The following is a 26,374-nucleotide window of genomic DNA, read 5'->3' on the forward strand; positions in this document are numbered from 1 at the left end:
AAATGTATTCTATCACCCAAGACTAGGAAAAAGCAGATAATACATGCAGGACGATCCAAAAGGGAGAAAAAAAAAAAAAAAAGAATAAGAATCTACCAGGTGACTCCTCAAACCCCCACACCAGAGAATTTTATTTCGTCTGGAGATGCTCTAATTTAAGTCTCAATTATTAATTAATCTGGGTACTTACTTGAGATCAACTGCAGAGAGTGAATCCAGATACCACTGCTAATAGAAAAATCATCAACCTCGTCTATTGCCTTCTGTATTTCTTCTGTAACAGATTAAGGGCTCATTAATCCTCTGGTTTTACCAAAAAACTGCGCCTTGGAAGTTTTTTTTTTTGTTTTTTTTTTAAACACCAGCCCCTACTAGCTGTGACAACCATTTGACAAGTTGGCACAGCTTGGGAGGGAGACGGCGTGGTCAATAAATTCATCATAAATTAAGTGTAAATTGCAACAAAAGTACAATTCTGGTGGTGCAGCACACCAGTGGAAAAATGTGCTAAATTCAGTAAGAGGCACACTACTTGAGATTGCAGTACCTGCAGAAGGTTGAGACTCTGTTGCTTGTACCATCTTGTTTTTTGCTGGGACTGTCCGATATGTTTTTGCCTGTTGGTTTACCAATAAAGTCTTACCAATGTGTGGTTCATTCACCCTGTGCTGTCGGAGTAGTGTTTTGCCCACCAGGAAGGAGTGGGAGTGTTCAGTGGGATGAGCCCTGGTCTGTGCGGTCTTTATAAGGGACAGCCAGGCCAATGGACAAGAGCACCCACTGACCCTCATATCTCAATATTTACAAAGATACTTAAAAGCATAAAACCAACGATACAGGTAAAAAGGCAGGAATAATAAAAAAAAGGGTATAACACTTACCTGATCCAGCAACGAGGAGGCCTGTGTCAATGCTAGTATTATTAGGATGAGCATACTGTCCAATGTTAGTGATTATTCTCAGTGACCAGACACCTCACACTCCTTCCTTCCAGCCTACAAAACGTACATGTTTTCAAGAGATCCAAAAGTGAAAGCAACCCAATTTCAGATTTTCTCCTAAAAAGATGTGATTTCCAGTCGAGAGGTAGAGGTTGTGGTCTCTTCATAGCTGATATAATATGATAGGGAAAACTCAATTCTCTGATCTCACAAAAGAATTAGGTGCTTTATTTTGTCAGCCACTTGCATGATGCAAACCAATCACCTTGACAATACAGGATTTTAAATGCATTAAAGTACCAGTATGAATCTTTCACCCAGATATTTTTTTTTTATTTTTCATGTATATTGTTCTAACAAAAGAAAAAAAAATCTTTAATACAAAAGAAAAAAAAAGTATGCAGTGCACAACATTTCTAAATCTGCCTTCACCTTTTATAAGTAGGCTCGTTAACAATGTGCAAATAACACAGCTATTTTGACTCTGGCATTTTATTTTAATTAAAGTCAAGTGGGTCCATCGAGGGCACAAAGTACCTTCTTTGCTGTAAACATCAAGCAATTTTCACAAAAAAAGGAAGCTCAACAGCAGGTTAGGGTGAATAAGGAAAAGACATGGACAAAGGAGGAAACAGAATGTGTATCCATACACACACACACACACCACAGGTCCACTTTTCTTGTGAAATCTCACAATCCAGTGAACAGATAAAATAATGCTGTAGTAGACATCGGGATTAGGTGGACTATCTACTTCTTGCTCTCGACTGCTGATAAACATACAATATATAGGTATATATTAGTGTATAGATTTCGAAGAACGTAAATCAGCGCTTGGCAGAAGTGCCGTGAATAATCATACAAGATGGTCACATTTAATGTGCCTAACAGCTTTGGGGAATCACTTCAATAGGAATACAGACTTTATACATGCAGTAATATTTCCATCTTCAGCATGGTATATATTAAAATTGTGAACAGAACCAGTAGTTTGATGACATACCTTGCCTGACAATATAAAGAAAAAAAAACAAAATTAAATAAAAAAAAAAAAAAAAGAAAGAAAAAAAAAAGAAAAAAGGACTGCATCATCACATCAGATAATGTGCTCTAAAAGGAGAAGGCTAAAACCTCGATTCCTTTTCACCAGAAACATTTTAGAACAGCATTTTTCATCTCGGATTGACTTAATTACCCTGAAAAAAAAGCAGCAATTATGTCTCTGTGAATATGCTTTATAGGATATTTTACACTACAACACCTGCTCCCTGCCAAAGTCTTCATTCAGTAGGATAATGCTGGGAAGCAGAAAAGATTTCTTGATCATTCCATCTTCCACTTCATAAATCCAATAAATTGGTCTACAAAACGCCGTCTCCACGTGCACCTGTATAATGTCTCGTCTTCTGGAGAAGAAACCAAATGACCAGCATTTTGAAACCTCCATCATTTATGCACAAAGCTGCAGAGAGGGTTTTGGTGGATCACCAACAAAACTGTCCTGCCACTCATTAATATAACTTGTGACCAACGTGTCTCCAACTGCAGAACTGGAGCTGGGCTCAGCTTGCGGATTAACTTAAGAGTAAGGTCCCTTACTTTCTCGAGCATGCTAGATAGTAGTATCTTGATAAAAACTTCAAGCAAAGTGAAGCAGTAGGCGGCGAGCTCAGGTGAACCGAGGCATCTCACACTGCTCACAGCGGTTTAGTGCCGGGTGATTGAGAAAAGTACAGCTATTGCAGTTCCATGGGGACCCTTCAAAATCTTCATCTCTTGCTGGTCTCGGACTGGACCTGTTTCGAATAGCTAGGAAACATACAGACAATCTTTTAAAATATATATAAGTAAACATTAATAAATATACAAAAACAAGCACTTATTTTATGCTGGTTTCTTAGGAAAAATTCAGGGTGAAAATCCCACAGATGTGTGCAGGTAAAATTCTAAGTGAATTATAGTAGGCAAGTGGAACTGTTTGCTAGTCGTGAGTTACAATTGTGTAGTTCATAGCTTAAATGACTATCTGCTCATGTAAATATACCATTAGACTAAGCTTTCTAAAGGTGCTTCAGAGTGAAGCATGACTATATGTGATAAACTGGCACATTTCATGACCGCCTCATCTTAAGGCCCAGTCACACACAACGACTTACCAGCGATCCCGAAAACAATGCGACCTGATCGGGATCGCAGGTAAGTCGCTGGGAGGTCGCAGGTGAGATGTCACACAGTCAGACCTTACCAACGATGCAGGAACGATACAGGTCGCAGTAGCGACCTGTATAACGATCTCAGCAGTCACTGTGACCCTGTCACACAGTGTCAAACACAGCGATGTGTCCTGCCCAGAAGGACATCGCCTTTGAAGAAAATGGCCTGGACCATTCTGCAACGACTAGAGATCTCACAGCAGGGGCCTGATCTCTGGTAGATGTCACACATACCGAGATCGCTAACGGGATCGCTACTGCGTCACAGAAATCGTGAATTAGCAGCGATCTCGTTATGTGTGACAGTACCTTTAGAGTTCAAACACAGACCGACTGGAGGCACAAAACAATCGCAGATCATTAAATGTTTACCGATCGTTGGTTAATATCATATGTACACAGGCAGACCAAAGTAAACAATGCCAACAGTACAATCTGTGTGCAGAGGCTACCATGGTTCTCGGCTGTGTGAGCCCTGTTTGCACGAGACAGGGCACCACCAAGAACAATGATTCTTTTATGAGCTGCGCAAAAAAGGGAATTTTGTTTACTTACCGTAAATTCCTTTTCTTCTAGCTCCTATTGGGAGACCCAGACAATTGGGGTGCATAGCTTCTGCCTCTGGAGGCCACACAAAGTATTACACTTTAAAAAGTGTAACCCCTCCCCTCTGCCTATACACCCTCCCGTGGACCACGGGCTCCTCAGTTTTGGTGCAAAAGCAGGAAGGAGAAAACTTATAAATTGGTCTAGGGTAAATTCAATCCGAAGGATGTTCGGAGAACTGAAGACCATGAACTAAAAGAACAATTCAACATGAACAACATGTGTACACAAAAGAACAACCAGCCCAAAGGGCACAGGGGCGGGTGCTGGGTCTCCCAATAGGAGCTAGAAGAAAAGGAATTTACGGTAAGTAAACAAAATTCCCTTTTTCTTTGTCGCTCCATTGGGAGACCCAGACAATTGGGATGTCCAAGAGCAGTCCCTAGGTGGGTAAAAGAATACCTCAATAAAAAGAGCCGAAAACGGCCCCCTCTTACAGGTGGGCAACCGCCGCCTGAAGGACTCGCCTACCTAGACTGGCGTCTGCCGAAGCATAGGTATGCACTTGATAGTGTTTCGTGAAAGTGTGCAGACTAGACCCCGTAGCTGCCTGACACACCTGCTGAGCCGTCGCCCGGTGCCGCAATGCCCAGGACGCACCTACGGCTCTGGTAGAATGGGCTTTCAGCCCTGAAGGGAGCGGAAGCCCGGAAGAACTGTAGGCCTCGAGAATCGGTTCCTTGATCCACCGAGCCAAGGTTGACTTGGAGGCCTGAGAGCCCTTACGCTGGCCAGCGACAAGGACAAAGAGCGCATCTGAACGGCGCAGGGGCGCCGTGCGAGACACGTAGAACCGGAGTGCTCTCACTAGATCCAAAGAGTGCAAATCCTTTTCACACTGGTGAATTGGATTAGGGCAAAAGGAAGGCAAGGAGATATCCTGATTTAGATGAAAAGGGGATACCACCTTAGGGAGAAATTCCGGGACAGGACGCAGAACCACCTTATCCTGGTGAAAAACCAAGAAGGGGGCTTTGCATGACAGCGCTGCAAGCTCAGACACTCTCCGAAGTGATGTGACTGCCACCAGGAAGGCCACCTTCTGCGAAAGACGTGAGAGAGACACATCTCGCAGCGGCTCAAAAGGTGGTTTTTGAAGAGCCGTCAGGACCCTGTTAAGATCCCAGGGTTCCAACGGACGTTTGTAAGGTGGGACCATGTGGCAGACCCCCTGCAGGAACGTGCGGACCTGCGGAAGCTTGGCTAGACGCTTTTGAAAAAACACGTAGAGCGTCGATACTTGGCCCTTGAGAGAGCCGAGGGACAAACCCTTGTCCATTCCAGATTGTAGGAATGAAAGAAAAGTGGGTAAGGCAAACGGCCATGGAGGAAAACCGTTATCAGCGCACCAGGATAGGAAGATTTACCAAGACCTGTAATAGATCTTGGCGGACGTTGGCTTCCCGGCTTGTCTCATGGTGGCAATGACATCCTGAGATAACCCTGAAGACGCTAGGAGCCAGGACTCAATGGCCACACAGTCAGGTTGAGGGCCACAGAATTCAGATGGAAAAACGGGCCTTGTGACAGCAAGTCTGGGCGGTCTGGAAGTGCCCACGGTTGACCCACCATGAGATGCCACAGATCCGGATACCACGACCGCCTCGGCCAGTCTGGAGCGACGAGAATGGCGCGACGGCGGACCTGATCTTGCGTAGTACTCTGGGCAGCATCGCCAGAGGGGGAAACACATAAGGCAGTCGAAACTGCGGCCAATCCTGGACTAAAGCGTCCGCTGCCAGAGCTCTGTGATCCTGAGACCGTGCCATGGAGGCAGGGACCTTGTTGTTGTGCCGTGATGCCATGAGATCGACGTCCGGCGTTCCCCAGCGGCGACAGATCTCTCGAAACACGTCTGGGTGCAGAGACCATTCCCCCGCGTCCATGCCCTGACAACTGAGAAAATCTGCTTCCCAGTTTTCTACGCCCGGGATGTGAACTGCGGAGATGGTGGAGCCTGTGGCTTCCACCCACTGCAGAATCCGCCGGACTTCCTGGAAGGCTTGACGACTGCGAGTGCCGCCTTGGTGGTTGATGTAGGCGACGGCAGTGGCGTTGTCCGACTGGATTCGGATCTGCCTGCCCTCCAGCCACCGATGGAAAGCCAATAGGGCTAGATATACTGCCCTTATCTCCAGGATATTGATCTGAAGGGACGATTCTATCGGAGACCAGGTTCCTTGAGCCCTGTGGTGGAGAAAAAACGCTCCCCAACCTGACAGGCTCGCGTCCGTGGTGACCACGGCCCAGGTTGGGGGTAGGAAGGATTTTCCACGAGACAGAGATGTGGGTAGGAGCCACCATTGAAGTGATGTTTTGGTTGCAAGGGAAAGAGAGATGTTCTTGTCGAGGGAAGCCGCACTCTTGTCCCATTTGCGAAGAATGTCCCATTGGAGTGGCCGTAGATGGAATTGCGCGAACGGCACTGCCTCCATAGCTGCAACCATCTTCCCCAGGAAGTGCATGAGGCGCCTTAAGGGGTGTGACTGACTCCGAAGAAGTGATTGCACCCCTGCCTGCAGAGAAAGCTGTTTGTCCCGCGGTAGCTTGACTAACGCTGGCTGGGTATGAAACTCCATCCCGAGGTAAGTCAGTGATTGGGTCGGTGTCAACTTGGATTTCGGGAAATTGATGATCCACCCGAACTGCTGGAGAGTCGCCAGAGCGACGGTAAGGCTTTGTTGACACGCCACCCGAGAAGGGGCCCTGACTAGGAGATCGTCTAAGTAGGGGATCACCGAGTGGCCCTGAGAGTGCAGGACCGCCACGACGGATGCCATGACTTTGGTGAAAACCCGTGGGGCTGTCGCCAGGCCGAAAGGCAATGCCACGAACTGGAGGTGTTCGTCTCCGATGGCGAAACGCAGGAAACGTTGATGTTCGGGTGCGATCGGCACATGGAGATAAGCATCCTTGATGTCGATCGATGCTAGGAAGTCTCCTTGTGACATCGAGGCGATAACCGACCGGAGAGATTCCATCCGAAACCGTCTGGTTCTCACATGTCTGTTGAGTAGCTTGAGGTCCAGAACGGGACGGAATGACCCGTCCTTTTTTGGCACCACGAACAAGTTGGAGTAAAATCCGCGACCACGTTCCTAAAGGGGAACGGGAATCACAACTCCTTCGATCTTTAGAGCGGCCAGTGCCTGAAAAAGTGCGTCGGCCTGTGCGGGGGGCGGAGAGGGTCTGAAGAAACGAGCCGTAGGTCGGGAGCTGAACTCTATCCTGTAACCATGAGACAGAATGTCTCTCACCCATCGGTCTTGAACATGTGTCCACCAGGCGTCGCCAAAGCGGGAGAGCCTGCCACCGACCGAGGATGTGGCTAGGGGAGGCCGAGAGTCATGAGGAGGCCGACTTGGAGGCAGTGCCTCCTGCGGCCTTTTGGGGGCGTGACTTGGACCGCCACGCATAGGAGTTCCTCTGGCCTTTCTCCGGCCTGTTGAACGAAGAGGATTGGGGCTTGGCGGAGGGACGAAAGGACCGAAACCTCGATTGGATTTTTCTCTGCTGAGGTCTCTTAGGTTTGGACTGGGGTAAGGAGGAGTCCTTTCCCTTGGATTCCTTAATAATCTCATCCAATCGTTCGCCAAATAAACGGTCGCCAGAAAAAGGCAAACCAGTTAAGAACCTTTTGGAAGCAGAGTCTGCTTTCCATTCGCGCAGCCACATGGCCCTGCGGACTGCCACGGAGTTAGCAGATGCTACAGCCGTACGGCTAGTGGAGTCCAGGACGGCGTTCATGGCGTAGGACGAAAAGGCTGATGCCTGAGAGGTCAAAGAAGAAACATGCGGAGCAGAATTCCGTGTGACAGCATTAATCTCAGTCAGACAAGCAGAGATTGCTTGGAGAGCCCACACAGCCGCAAAGGCTGGGGCGAAAGACGCGCCCGTGGCCTCATAGATAGACTTCACTAAGAGCTCTATCTGTCTGTCAGTGGCATCCTTCAGGGATGAGCCATCGGCAACAGACACAACGGACCTAGCAGCCAATCTGGAGACTGGAGGATCCACCTTGGGAGAGTGTGCCCAGCCCTTAACGACTTCAGATGGAAAGGGAGAACGCGTGTCAGTGTGCCGTTTAGCAAAGCGCTTGTCCGGGACCGCTCTGGGCTTCTGGACAGCATCCCTGAAGTTAGAGTGATCAAAAAACGTATTGCGCGTACGTTTGGGGAACCGAAATTGGTGTTTCTCCTGCTGAGAAGCCGACTCTTCTACAGGAGGAGGCGCGGGTGAGAGATCCAACACCTGGTTGATGGACGAGATAAGATCATTTACTAAGGCGTCCCCCTCAGGTGTATCAAGGTTAAGGGCGAAGTCAGGGTCAGAGCCCTGAGCTTCCACGTCCGCCTCGTCATCCTGAGAGTCCTCAAGCTGGGATCCCGAGCAGCATGAGGAGGCCGGGGAAGAGTCCCAGCGAGGCCGCTTAGCCGGTCTGGGACTGCGGTCCGGGCAGGAGTCCTCCGCTTGAGACCTAGGGGCTAACCTGGGAGCGCGCTGCAGCGCGGACCGAGAGGGGCCTGGAGGAGACAAGCTAACAGGGGCCGGGGCCTGTGAAGGGCCCGGTCTGGACTGCAATGCCTCAAGGAGCTTAGATGACCATTTGTCCATAGACTGTGCAATGGATTGAGAAAGTGACAGAGTTTCTCAGCGAAAGAGGCCAACACCGGTGACTCTGTCCCTGCAGCCTGCTCAGGGGGAGCAGGGGGATCTACATGAGCAGAGGGGCCCACAAGTGCCTGAGGCTCCGGCTGAGCAAGCGAGGCAGGAGTCGAGCATTGCTCACAGTGAGGGTAGGTGGATCCCGCAGGCAACATAGCCCCACAAGAGGTACAGGCCGCGAAAAAAACCTGTGCCTTAGTAGCTTTGCTCCTTGTGGATGACATGCTGTTGTCTCCTAGGAGAGTGACCACTGAGGGTATATGGGAAAAGGGTATACAGCCTGACCGAATATAATATAATATAATATAATATAATATAATATAATATATATATATATATATATATATATATATATATATATATATATATATATATATATATATATATATATATATATATATATTCATTCCGGCACCCTAGGGGGACCAGCACCGGGTGACCGGTGTGGCTTACCGACCGCTAACGAGCGGAGTGTGTCCTCCAGATTCCCTGTCGTGGATCCCCCGAAGCTGCAGAGCTGTGTCACTGAGAAGCATCCACCGGCAGAATGCCAAAAAAATAGCCGCCGGAGCTCTCAGGGGAGGAGTGGGGCCGAGGGCGGCGCCAGCAAAGAGCGGGAATCTGGGGTCCCCACAGTGGTCAATGAGGGGGGAGGGAGCCATGCAGGATGCTCCAGCCCTCACATCCGACGTCATGTCGGTAATCCCGCCCTTACCCCTGACAGGCAGGCCCGGGGGCGGGATTTTCGCGACTAGGCCGCGGCGAAGCCGAGGACTAAATTTGAGGCCGCGCCCGACAAGCAGGCACGGTCGGCGCGGAAGTCCGCCGGGCTCCTCAGTTTTACAACTACCGCGGCTTCCGGGAAGAAGGTGCGCTCCCTGTACAGTCCCCCCATGGGGACACAGAGTACCTTCAAGTTGCAGGGCCCGGTCCCTGGGGTTGAAGAGGCTCCGGTCCGGCAGGTTCCACCAGGGGCTGCGGATGGAGCACGGTCCCAGCAAATGGATGACCGCTCAGGATCCCACTTCTCCCAGAGCCGCATAAGGCATGGTGAAGGAGACGGCATGTGGCTCCAGCCTCCGTACCCGCAATGGGTACCTCAACCTTAACAACACCGCCGACATAGTGGGGTGAGAAAGGAACATGCCGGGGGCCCCATCGGGGTCCTCTTTTCTTCCATCCGACATAACTATGTATGAGAATGCATGAGTGGATGTGTGCCTCCTTCCACACAAAGCATAAAACTGAGGAGCCCGTGGTCCACGGGAGGGTGTATAGGCAGAGGGGAGGGGTTACACTTTTTAAAGTGTAATACTTTGTGTGGCCTCCAGAGGCAGAAGCTATACACCCCAATTGTCTGGGTCTCCCAATGGAGCGACAAAGAAATATATATTTAATTGTTAGTGTTTTGCTCGTTCATCAGGTGTCCAGTAGCATGTTTACTCAGCAAGATGATAAAGAAACAAGCGCTTTTAATAATGTTTGTTCACAACTATTAAGCTGGGTTTACACACTGCAACATCTCAAACGACATCGCTGTAACGTCACCGGTTTTGTGACGCAATAGCGATGTTGTTTGCGATGTTGCAGTGTGTGAAACCTATCAGCGACCCGGCCCCTGCTGTGAAGTTGTAATCGTTACAAATCGTTCAGGACCATTCCTAGGTCCTTTGTTTCCCGCTGTGCAGCATGAAGTTTGAGTGTGTGAAGACTTTGCAGCGACTTTGTTAGCAACTTCCCTTTCAAAAGGCTGCTTATCAACGTCCCCAACAACCAGCTAGGTCGCTCTGCAGGTCCGGATCGCTGTTGCGTTGTTGGCCAGGTTTGCCTCTTTGAACGCTCACCAGAGACTTAGCAGAGACTTAGGGAGGTCGCTATTGCGTCACCAAACCGGTGACGTTACAGCGATGTCCTTTGCGATGTTGCAGTGTGTAAACCCAGCTTTAGTGTGAATGTAGTTTAAGTTTGTAATGTGTAATAATTACTGTAGACAGTACTGATAAATAAGTCCCATTTTTTCAGTTTAAGGAATCTATACTTGAATGTGAATCCACCATCAGTTTAGTGTAGATTTTCCTCTTGGATTTCCCTGCTCATTAGCTGTGAAATATTGGAAATAACCTGCAGAAAATATGATATGTGAGGACTTATTCTAAAATAAAAACCCCTCTATAGACAATAAGAAAATAGTATTTAAAATGGAATACATACCAATGTCCACAGCACTTGGATTTGGAATATCAGGTGGCTCAACTTTTGTGGTCACGCTTATTCTTCTGGCTTTTCGTTCTCCTGATGAAGACTCTGAGGATTCTTAAAAGAAAAAAAACTTGTAAAAATTCTAGTGTCTAAACTTAAAAGGATTAGACACAACTATACTAGTCCCTTTCATGTCAACTGCCATAGATCAGGCTACTTTCACACATCCGTTTTTTTCAGGCACAATCCGGTTTATACGTGATGCAACGGATCTGTAGCAGATTGAAGTAAAACTGATGGGACAGATCCGGTAAAAAAAACGGATCCATTGTAGCAGTTTGTACTGAGAATCCAGTTGTGGCTGCGGGTAACCTGAGTGACGTCACCACTGACCGCGCAACTCACTTCAGTTGCTCTGTGGAGCTTACATTACAGTGAGCGGCCGTGCTCCACGGCCGCTCCTGTCAGCGTCCGATGTGGCAGAGCTGAAAGCAGCATGGGACCTCGTGTGGATTACGTCGGGGTATTTGGGGATTTTAATAAAGTGGTGAAAGCGTGTTTTGTCTTTTATTTCAAATAAAGGATTTTTCGGTGTTTGTGGTTATCTACTTTCACTACAGTTTAGTGATGGGGGGGGGGGTTTCAGACGCCTGCCATCACTAAGCCAGGACTTAGTGGCAGCAATGGGCTGCCATTAACTTATTACCCCAATTTCCACCACACCAAGGCAATTTGGGACGAGCCAGGTAGAGTCCCGGGACTGACGCATCTAATGGATGTGGCAATTCCGGGTGGCTGCTGGCTGATATTTTTAGGCTGTGGGGCTCCCCATAACATGGGGCTCCACATCATCATGACATCGAGACAGCGACAGACACCAAGAGACTGATCGAGAGACAGAGAGACAGAGAGAGAGAGAGAGAGAGAGAGAGAGAGAGAGAGAGAGAGAGAGAGAGAGAGAGAGAGAGAGAGAGAGAGAGATTTTCTAACCAAAAAGGAATTTACACATCTGAGCATGCTCCGTTAAAAAAAAAAATGGATCCGTCGGTAAAATGCGTTTTTTTGCTGCATGAGCCGACGCCCATATCCTTTCATTTTACAATAAGCCGCCGGATCCGGCACAATGCGTTTTTTTGCCGGTGACAAAAAAAAAATGTTCCTTTGTGCGTCCTTTCCGGCAGCCGGACACAGAAATTTCACTGGATCCGGCACACGCCGGATGAAACGCAAGGGCATCAGGCACAATACGGCAGTAATACAATTCAATGAGGATTAAAACACATCCGGCGCTGGATCCGTTTTACCCGGTATTCGCCGGATTGTGCCCGACAGGAAAAAACGGGTGTGTGAAAGCAGCCTAAGCTTTCTTTAGATTCCAAATCCTTCTGTAACCTGAACTGCTCTCCTGGTCCCATGACCTCTGGCTGAGAATCTCCTTGCTTCCTGTGATGTCAGGTCAGATCCGTCTTCAATTCTGGGAACTGGAAGCTGGTGGGTGAAACTCTGAATCCATACAAGTCAGTGAGGGGGAATAGGGGATAATCTTTATAGTCAGGGCTGGTGTAATGGTGCTTTTTGCATTATTTCTGTTCCCTGTAGTGTCTTATACAGATGATCCAGCTGGGCCTGTGCGTGAAGATAGGAGCGGAGTGGCCGGGGGGGAGCAAAGTTTCAGGGGAAGTGCTCACTACTGGCTTGCACTACTGCACAAGGAGTGATGGGAAATGTGGTAAGAAGGGAGCAGAGGAGTCTGAAGAGGAAATTATCAGAGCTGTGCTAATGCTAGGACACAGGAACCAAAAGCAGAGAGGCGCATAAAACATGAAAATTGACAGAAAAGACATATAGGCTTATTTATCCTTAAGCATTTATAGCAAAACCAGTAACTGAGTCAGGGTTGTGGACAACTTCTGTAAGCTTAACAAGAGAGACCAATGAGCTAATTTTACTATTTAAGTGATATTAGGTAAAGAGGTTGTCCACTACTTTGAAAACACCTTCCCCATCCCTGTTTCCCCTCAACAAAATAACACCTATACTCAACCTACAGGAGTGTCAGTACTGACTCTCCCGGGGCTCACGTGGTACAATGTCACATGAACCCTGTGGCGAATCAGCGCTGGCTACACTCTCCCCTGCTTTGGACAAATAGAAACATGTAGAAAAAGTGAGAGGTGCTGCTGCTCGGACTTCCTCAAGATGTCCGATTAAGTCCGTGTGAGTGGAGAGCGAAGCAAATATTGAATGGCCAGAGGGATGGTTGACATAATGTCATGTGAGCCCCAGGAGAGCAAGTGCTAACACCCCTGGAGGTTGAGGTTAAGTGATATTTTGTTGGAGAGAAACACAGGGATGAGAAAGTGGTTGTCTGAGTACTGGACAACCCCCTTAAGATCTACTTTTATTGCAATTTAAAGTTTAAAAAAAAAAATAATAATAATACCTTTTTTACACGAGTTGGGAGGTACAGCAGGACCAGGCGCTATGTTATCATAGAAGTTGCTCATTGCCTTTGCATCAAGTCTTCCCACTCCTATATTGAGGGAAAAAAAGGGGGTTTTGGAGGCAATGAATATAAGGATTAGAACACTTATTTTTTACTTTTTTAGGTGGATTTTGCAGCATATCTGTTTCAAAATCCACCTACAAAAACTACTCATCAATGTAGTGTCTACAATTTATGTGAGATAACCAAAAATGTAAGTAGATGGGATAGAGAACCTGAAAACAGTGACAGCCAGAATTAAAGGGAACCTGTCAGCAGAAATTTCGACTAAAACCTAACAGATTCCCCCTCTGCAGCTCCTGGGCTGCATTCTAGAAAGGTCCCTGTTATTATAGTGCCCCCTTTCTGACCCAAAAAAAGAGTTTATATCGAGGTACCTTTTTGGCTTCTGATTCTCTAAATGTGTCACGGGGGCGGGCTGCCTGATGGCCGTTATTCTGCCCCCTGTTCCTGTATGCCGCCCCCATCGCCAATTTCTATACTTCTGGACGCCGCCCACTGCTCCAGCCATCCCCGCGCATGCCCAGTGCTCATCTCTCGTGGATGAGCACTGTGCCCAGTGTCACCGGTGGTGACGTGCACGCAGGGTTTAGATTATGGGCGGTGCTGTGATGTTAATTACCAAGCAACCGCCCATAATTGCGGGACCGCGCATTCCCCCTCGGCCTGCTTTCTGCGCAAGCGCGCTGCAGCTGAACTCACGTCACCTCCTTCCCATCTTGCCCTGAGGCAGGAAATAGATGGGAGGAGCGCGGAGCAGTGACTACACCGATCAGGAGGAGTTCAGCTGCAGGGCGCTTGCGCAGAAAGAAGCAGGCCGAGGGGGAATGCGCGGTCCCGCGATTATGGGCGGTTGCTTGGTAATTAACATCACAGCACCGCCCATAATCTAAACCCTGCGTGCACGTCACCACCGGTGACACTGGGCACAGTGCTCATCCACGAGAGATGAGCACTGGGCATGCGCGGGGATGGCTGGAGCAGTGGGCGGCGTCCAGAAGTATAGATATCGGCGATGGGGGCAGCATACAGGAACAGGGGGCAGAATAACGGCCATCAGGCAGCCCGCCCCCGTGACACATTTAGAGAATCAGAAGCCAAAAAGGTACCTCGATATAAACTCTTTTTTTGGGTCAGAAAGGGGGCACTATAATAACAGGGACCTTTCTAGAATGCAGCCCAGGAGCTGCAGAGGGGGAATCTGTTAGGTTTAAGGCGAAATTTCTGCTGACAGGTTCCCTTTAAGCATTTTATTCCACCATTTTAGGATATCCTTTTTCTAACCTCGACAAACAACTTTAAATAAACCGTGACAACAAACTGTCATTTTGTCAGCAGGTTTCGTCAATAGCAAAGATTAGCAGAGAAGCTAATCCAAATATGACAATCAATGAATCTGCACTTCCTGTTCCCATCTAATCAAAAGATAAAAATGACACACTCTCCGTAGGTAAATATTAAAAGCAGAATTAACAAACTTTCCCCAATTAAAGAGGATTAAAGCCAAAACTTTTAATATGGCTACTAATTAAAAAATGTTCTCTTCCGATTTAGTAATATGTGGCCATTGTAAAAGATTTGGGTGGTAATCCTCTTTAATTGTACACACATATTGTACACCCTGGTCATCATAAGCTAATCTTTTAACTAGCCGGGGTAACAGCAAATGAGAAAAAGATTTATTAAAGAAAGAAATGGAAGCTTTCAGAAAAGGGCCTTGGAGATCGATTCAATATCAACGTTGCTCCAAATAGAACCAGTGTATAAAGAGCAGGATATTACCATTAAAGTGAGGTTAACAAATATTAAAGGATAATTGAAAATGAATTCTCCTTGACTTACTGTGCATAAAAAAAAAAAAAAAAAAAGCTATAAAAGCTTATTAAAAAACAAAATAGTATTGTTGGATCCAACAAATACATTTCTTAGATACTAGATCTTTCATGTTTACCTCTGGATTGAAGCACGTCAACTTCTTTCAGTGTACAATCTATATTTATTTGGAGCTGCCTATTCAGGCTCCTCAGTCTGGTCATCTCTTCTGGCTGAAAAGATGGATAAACAAAGTACAGGAGGTGGGAAGAAAAAGCAGAAATAACTAACCCCTCAACGACCACCCCATCATGTTCTTACGGTGGGCGTTAGGGAGAATTCTTGACAAGTCTTTAAGTGCTGCAGAAGACTGCAGAGTTGTGCGCTGCACAATCCAGATTCCTTGCTGCTTGTTACTGATCTTTGGGGAATGATCAGAGGCCAAAAAAGTTGGTTTCCGATCATTTAACTCTTTAAGTGCCAAAATGAAATACCAGGGGATGGTGCCGGACTAGTCTCGTGTCTGGCTACAGTCCCCAGATGGATCTTCTAACTATATTTTCTCTCTAAACAAAGAACAATGTGAAAACCAATGGCATAATTGAAGTTTATTTTGCATCATATCAAAATTATATAGACCCCAAAATAATACTAATAAACATCAAACTTGCCTGCAGAAAAACAAGCACTAAAATGGCTATACTGACAGAGGACGGCTAAAAAAAGGGGGAGTGGAGCAGGGGTCTCTGAATCCAGATACACAAAAATGACCCTTTTTCCCTTTAGAAAACAATTATCCACTGCTAACGTATGGAAACTTTAAATCTTACTATGCAGTTTAAGCAACACACTAGCTTATTTTTGTCCATTGCAACACTAAAGTGCTGCTTTACATCTACATCCCCTGCCCCCTGTATTATACTCCCCTTCTGGTGGCTTCATCTTCTATCCCCTGCAGCTTCTATTGGTCTCCTGTGATTTGTGAGCCATCCACAGCTCCAGAGTTTGTTGGCGTGCACCGGAGGTCACAACTCAATGCATATCTATGAGGGCCTCGTACTGGCTCTCAGAGATGCAATAGGAGCTTGTGACGTAACTTCTGACTTTCGGAAAGTTAGAAGTTAGTGTCATAAGATGGCACCGCAGCAGCCTCTGTGAAGGTGAAGCCGCTGGAAGAGGAATAAATGACAGGGGGCTTGGATTTAAAGTGCCACTCCAGCACTGAAAAAACCCTCAAAATGCTGGAGTGGTGCTTTAAAATGGCAAGTTGACAGTGGAAAAAAAAACTTAAGGAAAAACAGTGCGATTGTTGATTTTTTTAATTTGACTATAAGTAAACTAATTGATGTGTCATCAAATGTAAATCTTTAAGTATATGATAGGTAAGCAGCGTGAAGAGACTCATATTAAAGCATAACCTTTAATAGACAAGTTAGGGTATGTGCGCACGTGTGCGTATTACATGCAGTTACGCTGCGTTCTGCACCGCAGCGTAACTGCATGCGTCCTGCGTCCCCTGCACAATCTATGGAGATTGTGCAGGAGCCGTGCGCACGTGGCATGTTAGAACGCAGCGATTCGGCTGCTTGCCGAATCGCTTCGTTCTAAGAAGTGACATGTCACTTCTTTCGTGCGTTCTGCATGCTGTCTATACGGAGAGGCAGCATGCAGAGTGCACGTTCTCTGCCGGCACCATGCGCTTCAGAACGCAGCTTTTCAGCTGCGCTCTGAAGCGCACATTTTCGGTGCGGTGCAGAGCGCACACGTGCGCACATCGCCTTAAAATGCAGGCTGACCCGATCCCTAGACAACAGATAAGAGCCTCATCTGGTGTCCCATATGTTAAGGGCACTAAACAATTAATGACAAAGAAGCATAAAGAAGGGAATTTTGTTTACTTACCGTAAATTCCTTTTCTTCTAGCTCCAATTGGGAGACCCAGACAGTGGGTGTATAGCTACTGCCTCTGGAGGCCGCACAAAGAACTACACTTAAAAGTGTAAGGCCCCTCCCCTTCTGGCTATACACCCTCCCGTAGGAGTACGGATTCCTCAGTTTTAGTACCAAAGCAAGGAGGAGGAAAGCCAATAACAGTTTCAAAAACAAATTCAATCCGATAACAAGATCGGAGAACTTAAGAAACAACATGAACAACATGTGCACCCGAAAAACGAAACCCTAAGAACAAATAGGGCGGGTGCTGGGTCTCCCAATTGGAGCTAGAAGAAAAGGAATTTACGGTAAGTAAACAAAATTCCCTTCTTCTTTTTCGCTCCTAATTGGGAGACCCAGACAGTGGGACGTCCAAAAGCAGTCCCTGGGTGGGTAAAAAGATACCACATGAACGGGCTGTCAGACAGCCCTTTCCTACAGGTGGGCCACCGCCGCCTGAAGGACCTGTCTACCTAGGCTGGCATCTGCCGAAGCGTAGGTATGCACTTGATAGTGTTTGGTAAACGTGTGCAGACTCGACCAGGTAGCCGCCTGGCACACCTGCTGAGCCGTAGCCTGATGCCGCAATGCCCAGGACGCACCAACGGCTCTGGTAGAATGGGCCTTCAGTCCAGATGGAATCGGAAGCCCAGCAGAACGGTATGTGTGAAGAATTGGTTCCTTGATCCACCGCGCCAGGGTGGATTTGGAAGCTTGCGATCCCTTATGCTGACCAGCGACTAGGACAAAGAGCGCATCAGAACGGCGTAGAGACGCCGTGCGAGAAATGTAAATCCTGAGTGCTCTCACCAGGTCCAACAGATGTAAACCTTTTTCAAATTGGTGAACTGGATGCGGACACAAAGATGGCAAAGTGATATCCTGATTGAGATGAAAGGAAGAAACCACCTTGGGAGAAAACTCTGGAATTGGACGCAGTACTACCTTGTCTTGGTGAAACACCAGGAAGGGAGATTTGCAAGATAACGCCGCTAGCTCGGACACTCTTCGAAGAGACGTGACCGCCACAAGAAAAACTACTTTTTGTGAAAGCCGAGAAAGGGAAACCTCTTTCAAAGGCTCGAAAGGCGGCTTCTGGAGAGCAATGAGAACCTTGTTCAGATCCCAGGGTTCCAATGGCCGTCTGTAAGGAGGAACGATATGACAAACTCCTTGGAGAAACGTGCGTACTTTAGAAAGTCGTGCCAAGCGCTTCTGAAAGAATACGGATAGCGCGGAGACTTGACCCTTAAGAGAGCTAAGCGACAAACCTTTTTCCAACCCAGACTGCAGGAAGGAAAGAAAAATTGGCAATGCAAATGGCCAGGGAGAAACCCTCTGAGCCGAGCACCAAGCTAAGAATATCTTCCACGTCCTGTGATAGATCTTAGCTGAGGATGGTTTTCTAGCCTGTCTCATTGTGGCAACAACTTCATGAGATAAACCGGAGGCCGCTAGGATCCAGGACTCAATGGCCACACAGTCAGGTTCAGGGCCGCAGAATTCAGATGGAAAAACGGCCCTTGAGACAGCAAATCTGGACGGTCTGGTAGTGCCCACGGTTGGCCTACCGTGAGATGCCACAGATCCGGGTACCACGACCTTCTTGGCCAGTCTGGAGCGACGAGAATGGCTCGATGGCAGTCGGACCTGATTTTCCGGAGAACTCTGGGTAACAATGCTAGAGGTGGGAACACATAGGGGAGTCGGAATTGCGACCAATCCTGAACCAAGGCGTCTGCCGCCAGCGCTCGGTGATCGTGAGACCGTGCCATGAAAACTGGGACCTTGTTGTTGTGCCGTGACGCCATCAGATCGACGTCCGGCGTCCCCCAGCGGCAACAGATCTGCTGAAACACGTCCGGGTGAAGGGACCATTCTCCTGCGTCCATGCCCTGGCGACTGAGAAAGTCTGCTTCCCAGTTTTCCACGCCTGGGATGTGAACTGCGGATATGGTGGACGCTTTGCTTTCCACCCACGTCAAAATCCGGCGGACTTCCTGAAAGGCTTGGCGACTGCGTGTTCCCCCTTGGTGGTTGATGTACGCCACCGCCGTGGAATTGTCCGACTGAATCCGAATCTGCTTGCCTTCCAGCCATTGTTGGAAGGCTCGCAGAGCAAGGTAGATTGCTCTGATTTCCAGAACATTGATCTGCAGGGTGGACTCTTCCTGAGTCCACGTCCCCTGAGCCCTGTGGTGGAGAAACACCGCTCCCCACCCTGATAGGCTCGCATCCGTCGTGACCACTGCCCAGGACGGAGGAAGGAACGACTTTCCCTGTGACAATGAGGTGGGGAGAAGCCACCAACGCAGAGAGTCCTTGGCAGTCTGAGAGAGGGAGACAGTCCTGTCGAGGGACGTCGACTTCCCGTCCCATTGGCGGAGAATGTCCCATTGTAGAGGGCGCAGATGAAACTGCGCGAACGGGACTGCCTCCATTGCTGCTACCATCTTTCCTAGGAAATGCATGAGGCGCCTCAGTGAGTGCGACTGGCTCTGAAGGAGAGATTGCACTCCTGTCCTTAGCGAACACTGCTTGTCCAGTGGAAGCTTCACTATCGCTGAGAGAGTATGAAACTCCATGCCAAGATAAGTCAGAGATTGGGTCGGGATGAGATGCGACTTTGGAAAGTTGATAATCCACCCGAAACTCTGGAGAGTGTCTAGTGCCACCTTCAGACTGTGTTGGCATGCCTCTTGAGAGGGTGCCTTTATAAGCAGGTCGTCTAGATACGGGATGACCGAGTGGCCCTGCGAGTGCAGGACAGCTACTACTGCTGCCATGACCTTGGTGAAGACCCGGGGGGCTGTTGCCAGACCGAAAGGTAACGCTACGAACTGCAGGTGTTCGTCGTGTATGACGAAGCGTAGGAAACGCTGATGCTCTGGTGCAATCGGCACGTGGAGATACGCATCTTTGATATCTATTGATGCTAGAAAATCTCCTTGAGACATTGAGGCTATGACGGAGCGTAGGGATTCCATCCGGAACCTCCTGACTTTTACGTGTCTGTTGAGCAACTTTAGATCCAGGACGGGTCGATACGATCCGTCCTTTTTTGGGACCACAAACAGATTGGAGTAAAAACCGTGACCTTGTTCCTGAAGAGGGACGGAGGTCACCACTCCTTCCGCCTTTAGAGCGGCCACCGCCTGCAACAGGGCATCGGCTCGGTCTGGTGGTGGAGAAGTTCTGAAGAAACGAGTTGGCGGACGAGAACTGAACTCTATCCTGTACCCGTGAGACAGAATATCCCTCACCCAACGGTCTTTGACGCGTGACAGCCAGATGTCGCCAAAGTGGGAAAGCCTCCCACCGACCGCGGGTGTGGGAATCGGAGACCGCAAGTCAGGAGGACGCCGTCTTGGTAACGGTTCCTCCGGCTGTCCTTTTTGGGCGTGACTGAGACCTCCAAGAATCTGAGCGTCTCTGGTCTTTTTGAGTCTTTTTTGACGAGGCGAATTGGGACCTGCCCGGTCCTCGAAAGGACCGATAACCAGACTGACCCTTCCTCTGTTGGGGTTTGTTTTGTCTGTGTTGCGGTAGGGATGAGTCCTTACCCTTGGAGTGTTTGATGATTTCATCCAAACGCTCTCCAAACAATCGGTCACGAGAAAAAGGCAAATTGGTTAAGCACTTCTTGGAATGAGAATCTGCTTTCCAATGTCTCAACCACAGGGCCCTACGCAAAACAACGGAGTTGGCTGACGCCACTGCCGTGCGGCTTGTAGCGTCAAGAACAGCATTAATCGCGTACGACGCGAATGCCGCCATTTGCGAGGTCAATGGTGCTACCTGCGGGGCAGATGCACGTGTGACTGAGTCGACTCGCGCAAGCCCGGCTGAGATAGCTTGGAGTGCCCATACGGCCGCAAAAGAAGGCGCTAATGACGCTCCAATCGCTTCATAGATGGATTTCAGCCAGAGCTCCATCTGCCTGTCAGTGGCATCTTTAAGTGCCGCTCCATCTTCAACTGCAACCAAGGATCTAGCTGCAAGCCTGGAAATTGGAGGATCCACTTTTGGACACTGGGTCCAACCCTTGACCACCTCAGGGGGAAAAGGATAGCGTGTATCTTTAAGCCGTTTAGGAAAACGCCTTTCAGGATAAGCGTGGGGTTTCTGGATTGCGTCTCTAAAGTCAGCGTGGTCCAGAAAAGTGCTTAATGTACGCTTAGGGTATCTGAAATGGATTCTCTCGTGCTGCGAAGCTGACTCCTCTACAAGAGGAGCTGGTGGGGAAATATTTAACATCTTATTGATGTTAAATATAAGATCATTAACTATGGCGTCACCATCTGGTGTATCTAGATTGAGAGCGGTCCCAGGATCAGAATCCTGATCAGTTACGTCCGCCTCATCACCCATAGATTCATCTCGCTGGGATCCTGACCATTGAGATGAATGTGAAGGCCCGTCATAGCGAGCCCGCTTAGGCTGCCCGGGGCCATCGTCCGAGTCAGAGTCTTCACCCTGAGGTGTATATGCCCGTCCCGGAGCTTGGAGGTAATTCAGCTGAGGGGGACCAGGGGGCAATGATTGCACAGTGTCCGTGGCCTGAAGTACAGGCCTAGCTCGCAATGTGTCAAGAATTTGTGACATAGTTAGAGACATTCTGTCAGCAAAAGCTGCAAACTCAGTTCCTGTCACTTGGACAGCATTCACAGGTGGTACACCCTGGGTCACGTCCAGCAGAGGTCCCGACTGTGCAAGCGCCGCAGGGGCCGAGCACTGCACACAATGGGGGTCCGTGGAGCCTGCCGGTAGAAAAGTCCCACATGCGGTGCAGGAAGCATATAATGTCTGTGCCTTGGCACCCTTGCGTTTTACGGACGACATGCTGCTGGCTCTCTGCAATGTGAGAGAGTCTATAGCCAAAGGGCGACCAGCGCTATGTAATACCAAGTATTTGTAGAAACAAAATACTAATAATACTACTGGCACAAGAGGGGGTGAGCCCTGAGGGCTGCTTACCGCCCGCTGAATAGCGGGTAAGAGGCGCAGAATTCCTTGTCTGGGTCTCCCCGGCTCCCCTCTGCAGCTCAGCGTGTCAGCAGGAATGGCTGCCGGCGTCTGTGGAGAGGGGCGGTCCGTGGGAGTTTCCAAACAAAAGTGCGGGAAACAGTGTCCCCTCTGTGCCGATTGTGAGGGCTGGAGTATGTAAAAACGACTCCAGCCCTCAGCGCTGATGCACTGACCAGCGTCCCGCCCCTCTCCTGACTGGCAGGTCTGGGGGCGGGAACGAACGGAAGCAGGCCGCAAAAGCCGGGGACTCGAGTTATCAGCGCGGCCGCCGTAAAAGCGCGGGCCGCGCTGAAGTCCCCGGCGCACCACAAGTGCCAGCCGCGCCGCAGTCCCAGCGGCCGGCGCGACCGATTCCCAGAAGTGGCCAGCGTCCCGCCCCTCTCCTGACTGGCAGGTCTGGGGGCGGGAACGAACGGAAGCAGGCCGCAAAAGCCGGGGACTCGAGTTATCAGCGCGGCCGCCGTAAAAGCGCGGGCCGCGCTGAAGTCCCCGGCGCACCACAAGTGCCAGCCGCGCCGCAGTCCCAGCGGCCGGCGCGACCGATTCCCAGAAGTGTGCCTGCTTCAGCAAAGCTGAATGAGGCCATGGCACAAGCGCCGTAGCGCTGATGTCCCCCGGCGCACTACAACACCCAGCATGCTGCGGTGTGAGCGCCAAATGCACGGGGACACAGAGTACCTTGAGGAAGCAGGGCCATGTCCCTGATGTACTCCGCTCCATCCAGCATCTTCTCCAGGGGCTGTAGATGGAGCACGGTCTCAGTGCCTGGAGACCAGTAAATCCCACTTCACCCAGAGCCCTGTAAAAAGGGATGGGGAAGGAATCAGCATGTGGGCTCCTGCCGCCGTACCCGCAATGGGTACCTCAACCTTACAAACACCTCCGACATACAGTGGGGTGAGAAGGGAGCATGCTGGGAGCCCTGTATGGGCCCTCTTTTCTTCCATCCGACATAGTCAGCAGCTGCTGCTGACTAAAAACAATGGAGCTATGCGTGCGTGTCTGACCTCCTGCGCACAAAGCTAAAACTGAGGAATCCGTACTCCTACGGGAGGGTGTATAGCCAGAAGGGGAGGGGCCTTACACTTTTAAGTGTAGTTCTTTGTGCGGCCTCCAGAGGCAGTAGCTATACACCCACTGTCTGGGTCTCCCAATTAGGAGCGAAAAAGAAAAGGACTATATAATAAAGTGCAAATGCTTCAATCTCACCCAGTCCAGGAGAATGAGTGTAGTGGTCCATTAGGACTCAACAGTTGGTCATCTTGCAATTTATTATATAGTAATCTTTATTCTTCTTTCTCTTGAATTGTTGCCTAATGCCCAAGACGTTTGGGACACCATACTAGGCACTTGTTATGTGTTGTCTTGGGATCATCCCTGCATACGGTCTATTAAAGGTTAGGTTTTAATATTGGAGTCTTTTCATGCTGGTTACCACTTTTTTCCCCAGTTTTCCCCCAAAAGAGAATGTTAATCAGTCAGTTCTATGCATACCAAAATGTGGTGTTCCTCCAATTATAAAATAAATAATTATGGTCCCGGAGTGTGCACAATAACAGCTCTTGTTAATAACTTAGCAGCGTGGACTAGCCTCTGTACGTGCTTTGGCTGCTCATATCTATCCAGTAGGAGACCGTATCTGAGCCTCAGTCTCCAGTGTGGCAGCCATTGTATTCTGCAGCAGAGGTCCTCATACAGGACTCAGAGGCAGGGAAATCCACCGTGATCCTAGTGCACAGTGATGTGAGCAGCCCACCGCATTGCCAGTGTCGGATCCATGCTTATAGCTTGTAATAGAATCTGCTATGTACCGTATTTTTCAGACTATAAGATGCACTCAGGTTTGAACAGAAAAACTAAAAACTACACTAGGTGATGTAACGAAGTCCCACATAAAGTTTAGCAAGATATCTTACAAAAACATGCATCTTAGGCCTTGTGCGCACTTTCCCGAGGATTACCCGCGGATTTGCTGCATGTTTCGCTGCAGAAAATATTCATAACATCTCTGCAGTGATTCTCCAGCAAATCCTATGGGAAAAAAAATGCTGTGCGCACTAGGTGGATTTTGACAGCTGCATGTTTTGCTGCAGGATTCCTGCAGCAAAAACAATTGCATGTCACTTCTTTTCCGCAGATAGCTGCGGGACTGGCTACCGGAGGAATCTCCAGTAATGCCAGGCCTGGATTCAGTTACCTGCACTGAACTCTGGAGCTGTCACCTGAGCTCCGGAGTGCAGCGTAGACTAAACTGCGAGCGCCAAGTGATTGTTTCCCTGGCGATTGCAGTTTAGTTCAGGCTGGGCTGATCTCCGGAGCTCAGCTGACAGCTATAGAGAGGCTGGGCTGCACTCCGGAGCTGTCATTTGAGCTCCGGAGATCAGCCCGGCCTGAACTAAACGGCAATCGCCGAGGAATCAATCACTCGGCGCTCGCAGTTTAGTCTAGACTGCACTCCGGAGCTCAGGTGGGAGCTCCGGAGTTCAGTGCAGGTAACCGCGGCCAGGCCTGGTATTACTGGAGATTCCTCCAGTAGCCAGTCCGATGCTGGCTGCAGCAGTTCCGCACCAAATCTGCAGCAAAACGCAACAAACCGCATGCGGATTTGAGTGCGGTATTTTCCCGCAGGTGCGGATGGGGCCTTATAGTCAGAAAAGTACGGTAATCTATTTACAAAAACTTATTTTGCAACATAATTGGGCTAACTTTGAAGGTGGCAGCTATAAAAAGGTATAGAAACCAGCTGAACACCAGCTTCTTATTACAGAGACCGATGTGAACGAGGTATGGCAGAGAGCTTACAGTTGGGATTGATGTGGTACAGCTCACTCTCCTCAGCCGTCTTTGCATCAGATCGTGCTCCATTCCATTCACTTCGGCCTTCAACATCTCCAGGTTCTCCTTTTCAAGTTTTAGTTCCTTTGCAAGTCTTTCCATTCTTGCACGCTGGTGCAACAATAAGGCTATGTAGAAGAACACCAGAATGTATTATTCTATGTTTCCATGCAGTCAGTATCTTGCACTGTACATCAAATGGAAATCATGACCTTCAATTACTACTCTAGGCTTAGGATTAAAGGCAATCAGCAGGTTTTTGCAATGGAATCTAAATCAGCATGTTGTAGAGGCAGAGATCCTGATTCCAGCAGTGTCTCACTTACTGTACTGCTTAGCGCAGTTCTGGTAGAATTGCTGTTTTTACTGCTGTAGATGTAGCAGTGGTCAGGATTAGGGCTGAGCGGACCGGACTGTTATAGTCTGGATCCGCGCGGTTTCAAAGATGCCCGACCCGGGATTCCGGTTGTACGATTCGGCACTGGGGAAATTAAAGGAAAAATAAAGAAAATAAAGAGAAAAAGAATTTAGCGAGCGTTTTATACTTACGGAGACTTGTCATGGCGGCAAACTGCTTCTGGGTTGCGCATTCACTCCCTGTACTGCGCATTACGCTCATCGCATACACACAGCTTTCCGTGATTTCCCCGGCCACCGGCCATCCTGTTGTCTGTGATTGGTTGCAGTCAGATGTGCCCCCAGCCCGAGACAGTGTCTGCCTGCAATCATCGCTCATCGCAGCTCAGTCATTGTCTGCACTCACAGCCGGCGGTCGTGTTCTATGGCCGCTCGCTGTGAGATGTAGCAGAACTGGAAGCGGCATGGGTTCTCGTGTGGATTAGGCCGGACCTGAAGGGGTGTGTTGGGGGTTAGGAAAGTGGTGAAAGAGGGTGGGTTTTTGTATTTTATTCCAAAGGGTTTTTTCTCTATGTTTGTACTTATTTACTTTTATTTACAGGTTAGTAATGCAGGCATCTCAGACGCCTGTGCCATCAAAAACCTAGGGTTTAGTAGCAGCTGTGTGCTGTTATTAACCCCTGCTATTACTCAGATTGCCACGGCACCAGGGCAACAGGAAGAGCCATTAAGGCACCGGGATTGACACATCTAATGGATGCGGCAACACTGGGCAGCTGCGGGCTGAGAATACCAGCCCCCAGCTAGCTTTATTTTGACTGGGTATCAAAATTGGGGGGGGGGGGGGAAACCGCACGTCTTTTTTTTAATTATTTAAATAATAAAAAAAGCTGCATGTGGTTTCTCGTAGGCCCCTTTCACACATACATTTTTTGCTATCAGTCACAATCCGTCGAATTTTGCAAAAAACGGATCCAGTGCTGAATCAGTTTTTCTCTCATTGACTTGTATTAGCGATGGATGGCCTCACATTGCATCCATCATACGACTGATCAATTGAAAAACGTGTTTCATTCGAATGGAGACAATGTCCACAGTAACAATTTTTGTGTATGTCGAAAAACCGGACAGCGACAGATCCGTTGTTGTCCGTGGTTTGGTGTTATGGAAGCCTATGGGCGCAGGAGCCGTCATAATACGTCAAATAACGGAATCCAGCGATGGATCAGTTTTTGTTTTTTTTCTTAACTGAGCATGCTCAGATGAGGTGTAAATTCATT

At 48.7% G+C, this 26,374-nt stretch overlaps 1 protein-coding gene across 1 annotated transcript; it reads right to left on the reverse strand.

Moving 5' to 3' along the window:
- Window positions 1-1,148: 1,148 nt before the first annotated feature.
- TAB3 (TGF-beta activated kinase 1 (MAP3K7) binding protein 3) lies at window positions 1,149-24,861 on the reverse strand. The gene is made up of 5 exons (XM_075334279.1): window positions 24,705-24,861; window positions 15,082-15,175; window positions 13,068-13,157; window positions 10,637-10,738; window positions 1,149-2,750 (listed from the first exon to the last, which is right to left on the reverse strand). Exons 1-5 carry the CDS (start codon window positions 24,837-24,839, stop codon window positions 2,611-2,613), a joined length of 561 nt encoding a protein of 186 aa, XP_075190394.1. The 5' UTR covers window positions 24,840-24,861; the 3' UTR covers window positions 1,149-2,610.
- Window positions 24,862-26,374: the final 1,513 nt, after the last annotated feature.

This window comes from Anomaloglossus baeobatrachus, chromosome 2 (genome assembly GCF_048569485.1).
Source record: "Anomaloglossus baeobatrachus isolate aAnoBae1 chromosome 2, aAnoBae1.hap1, whole genome shotgun sequence".
Taxonomy (NCBI): Eukaryota; Metazoa; Chordata; class Amphibia; order Anura; family Aromobatidae; genus Anomaloglossus; species Anomaloglossus baeobatrachus.

Coding starts and splice junctions, on each gene's coding strand:
- TAB3 (XM_075334279.1), bottom strand. CDS start 24,839: ATGGAAAGACTTGCAAAGGAACTAAAACTTGAAAAGGAGAACCTGGAG. Junction 15,176..24,704: donor GTACCACATCAATCCCAACT/GTAAGCTCTCTG, acceptor CCATCTTTTCAG/CCAGAAGAGATGACCAGACT. Junction 10,739..13,067: donor TCCCAACTCGTGTAAAAAAG/GTATTATTATTA, acceptor TTTTCTTTTAAG/AATCCTCAGAGTCTTCATCA.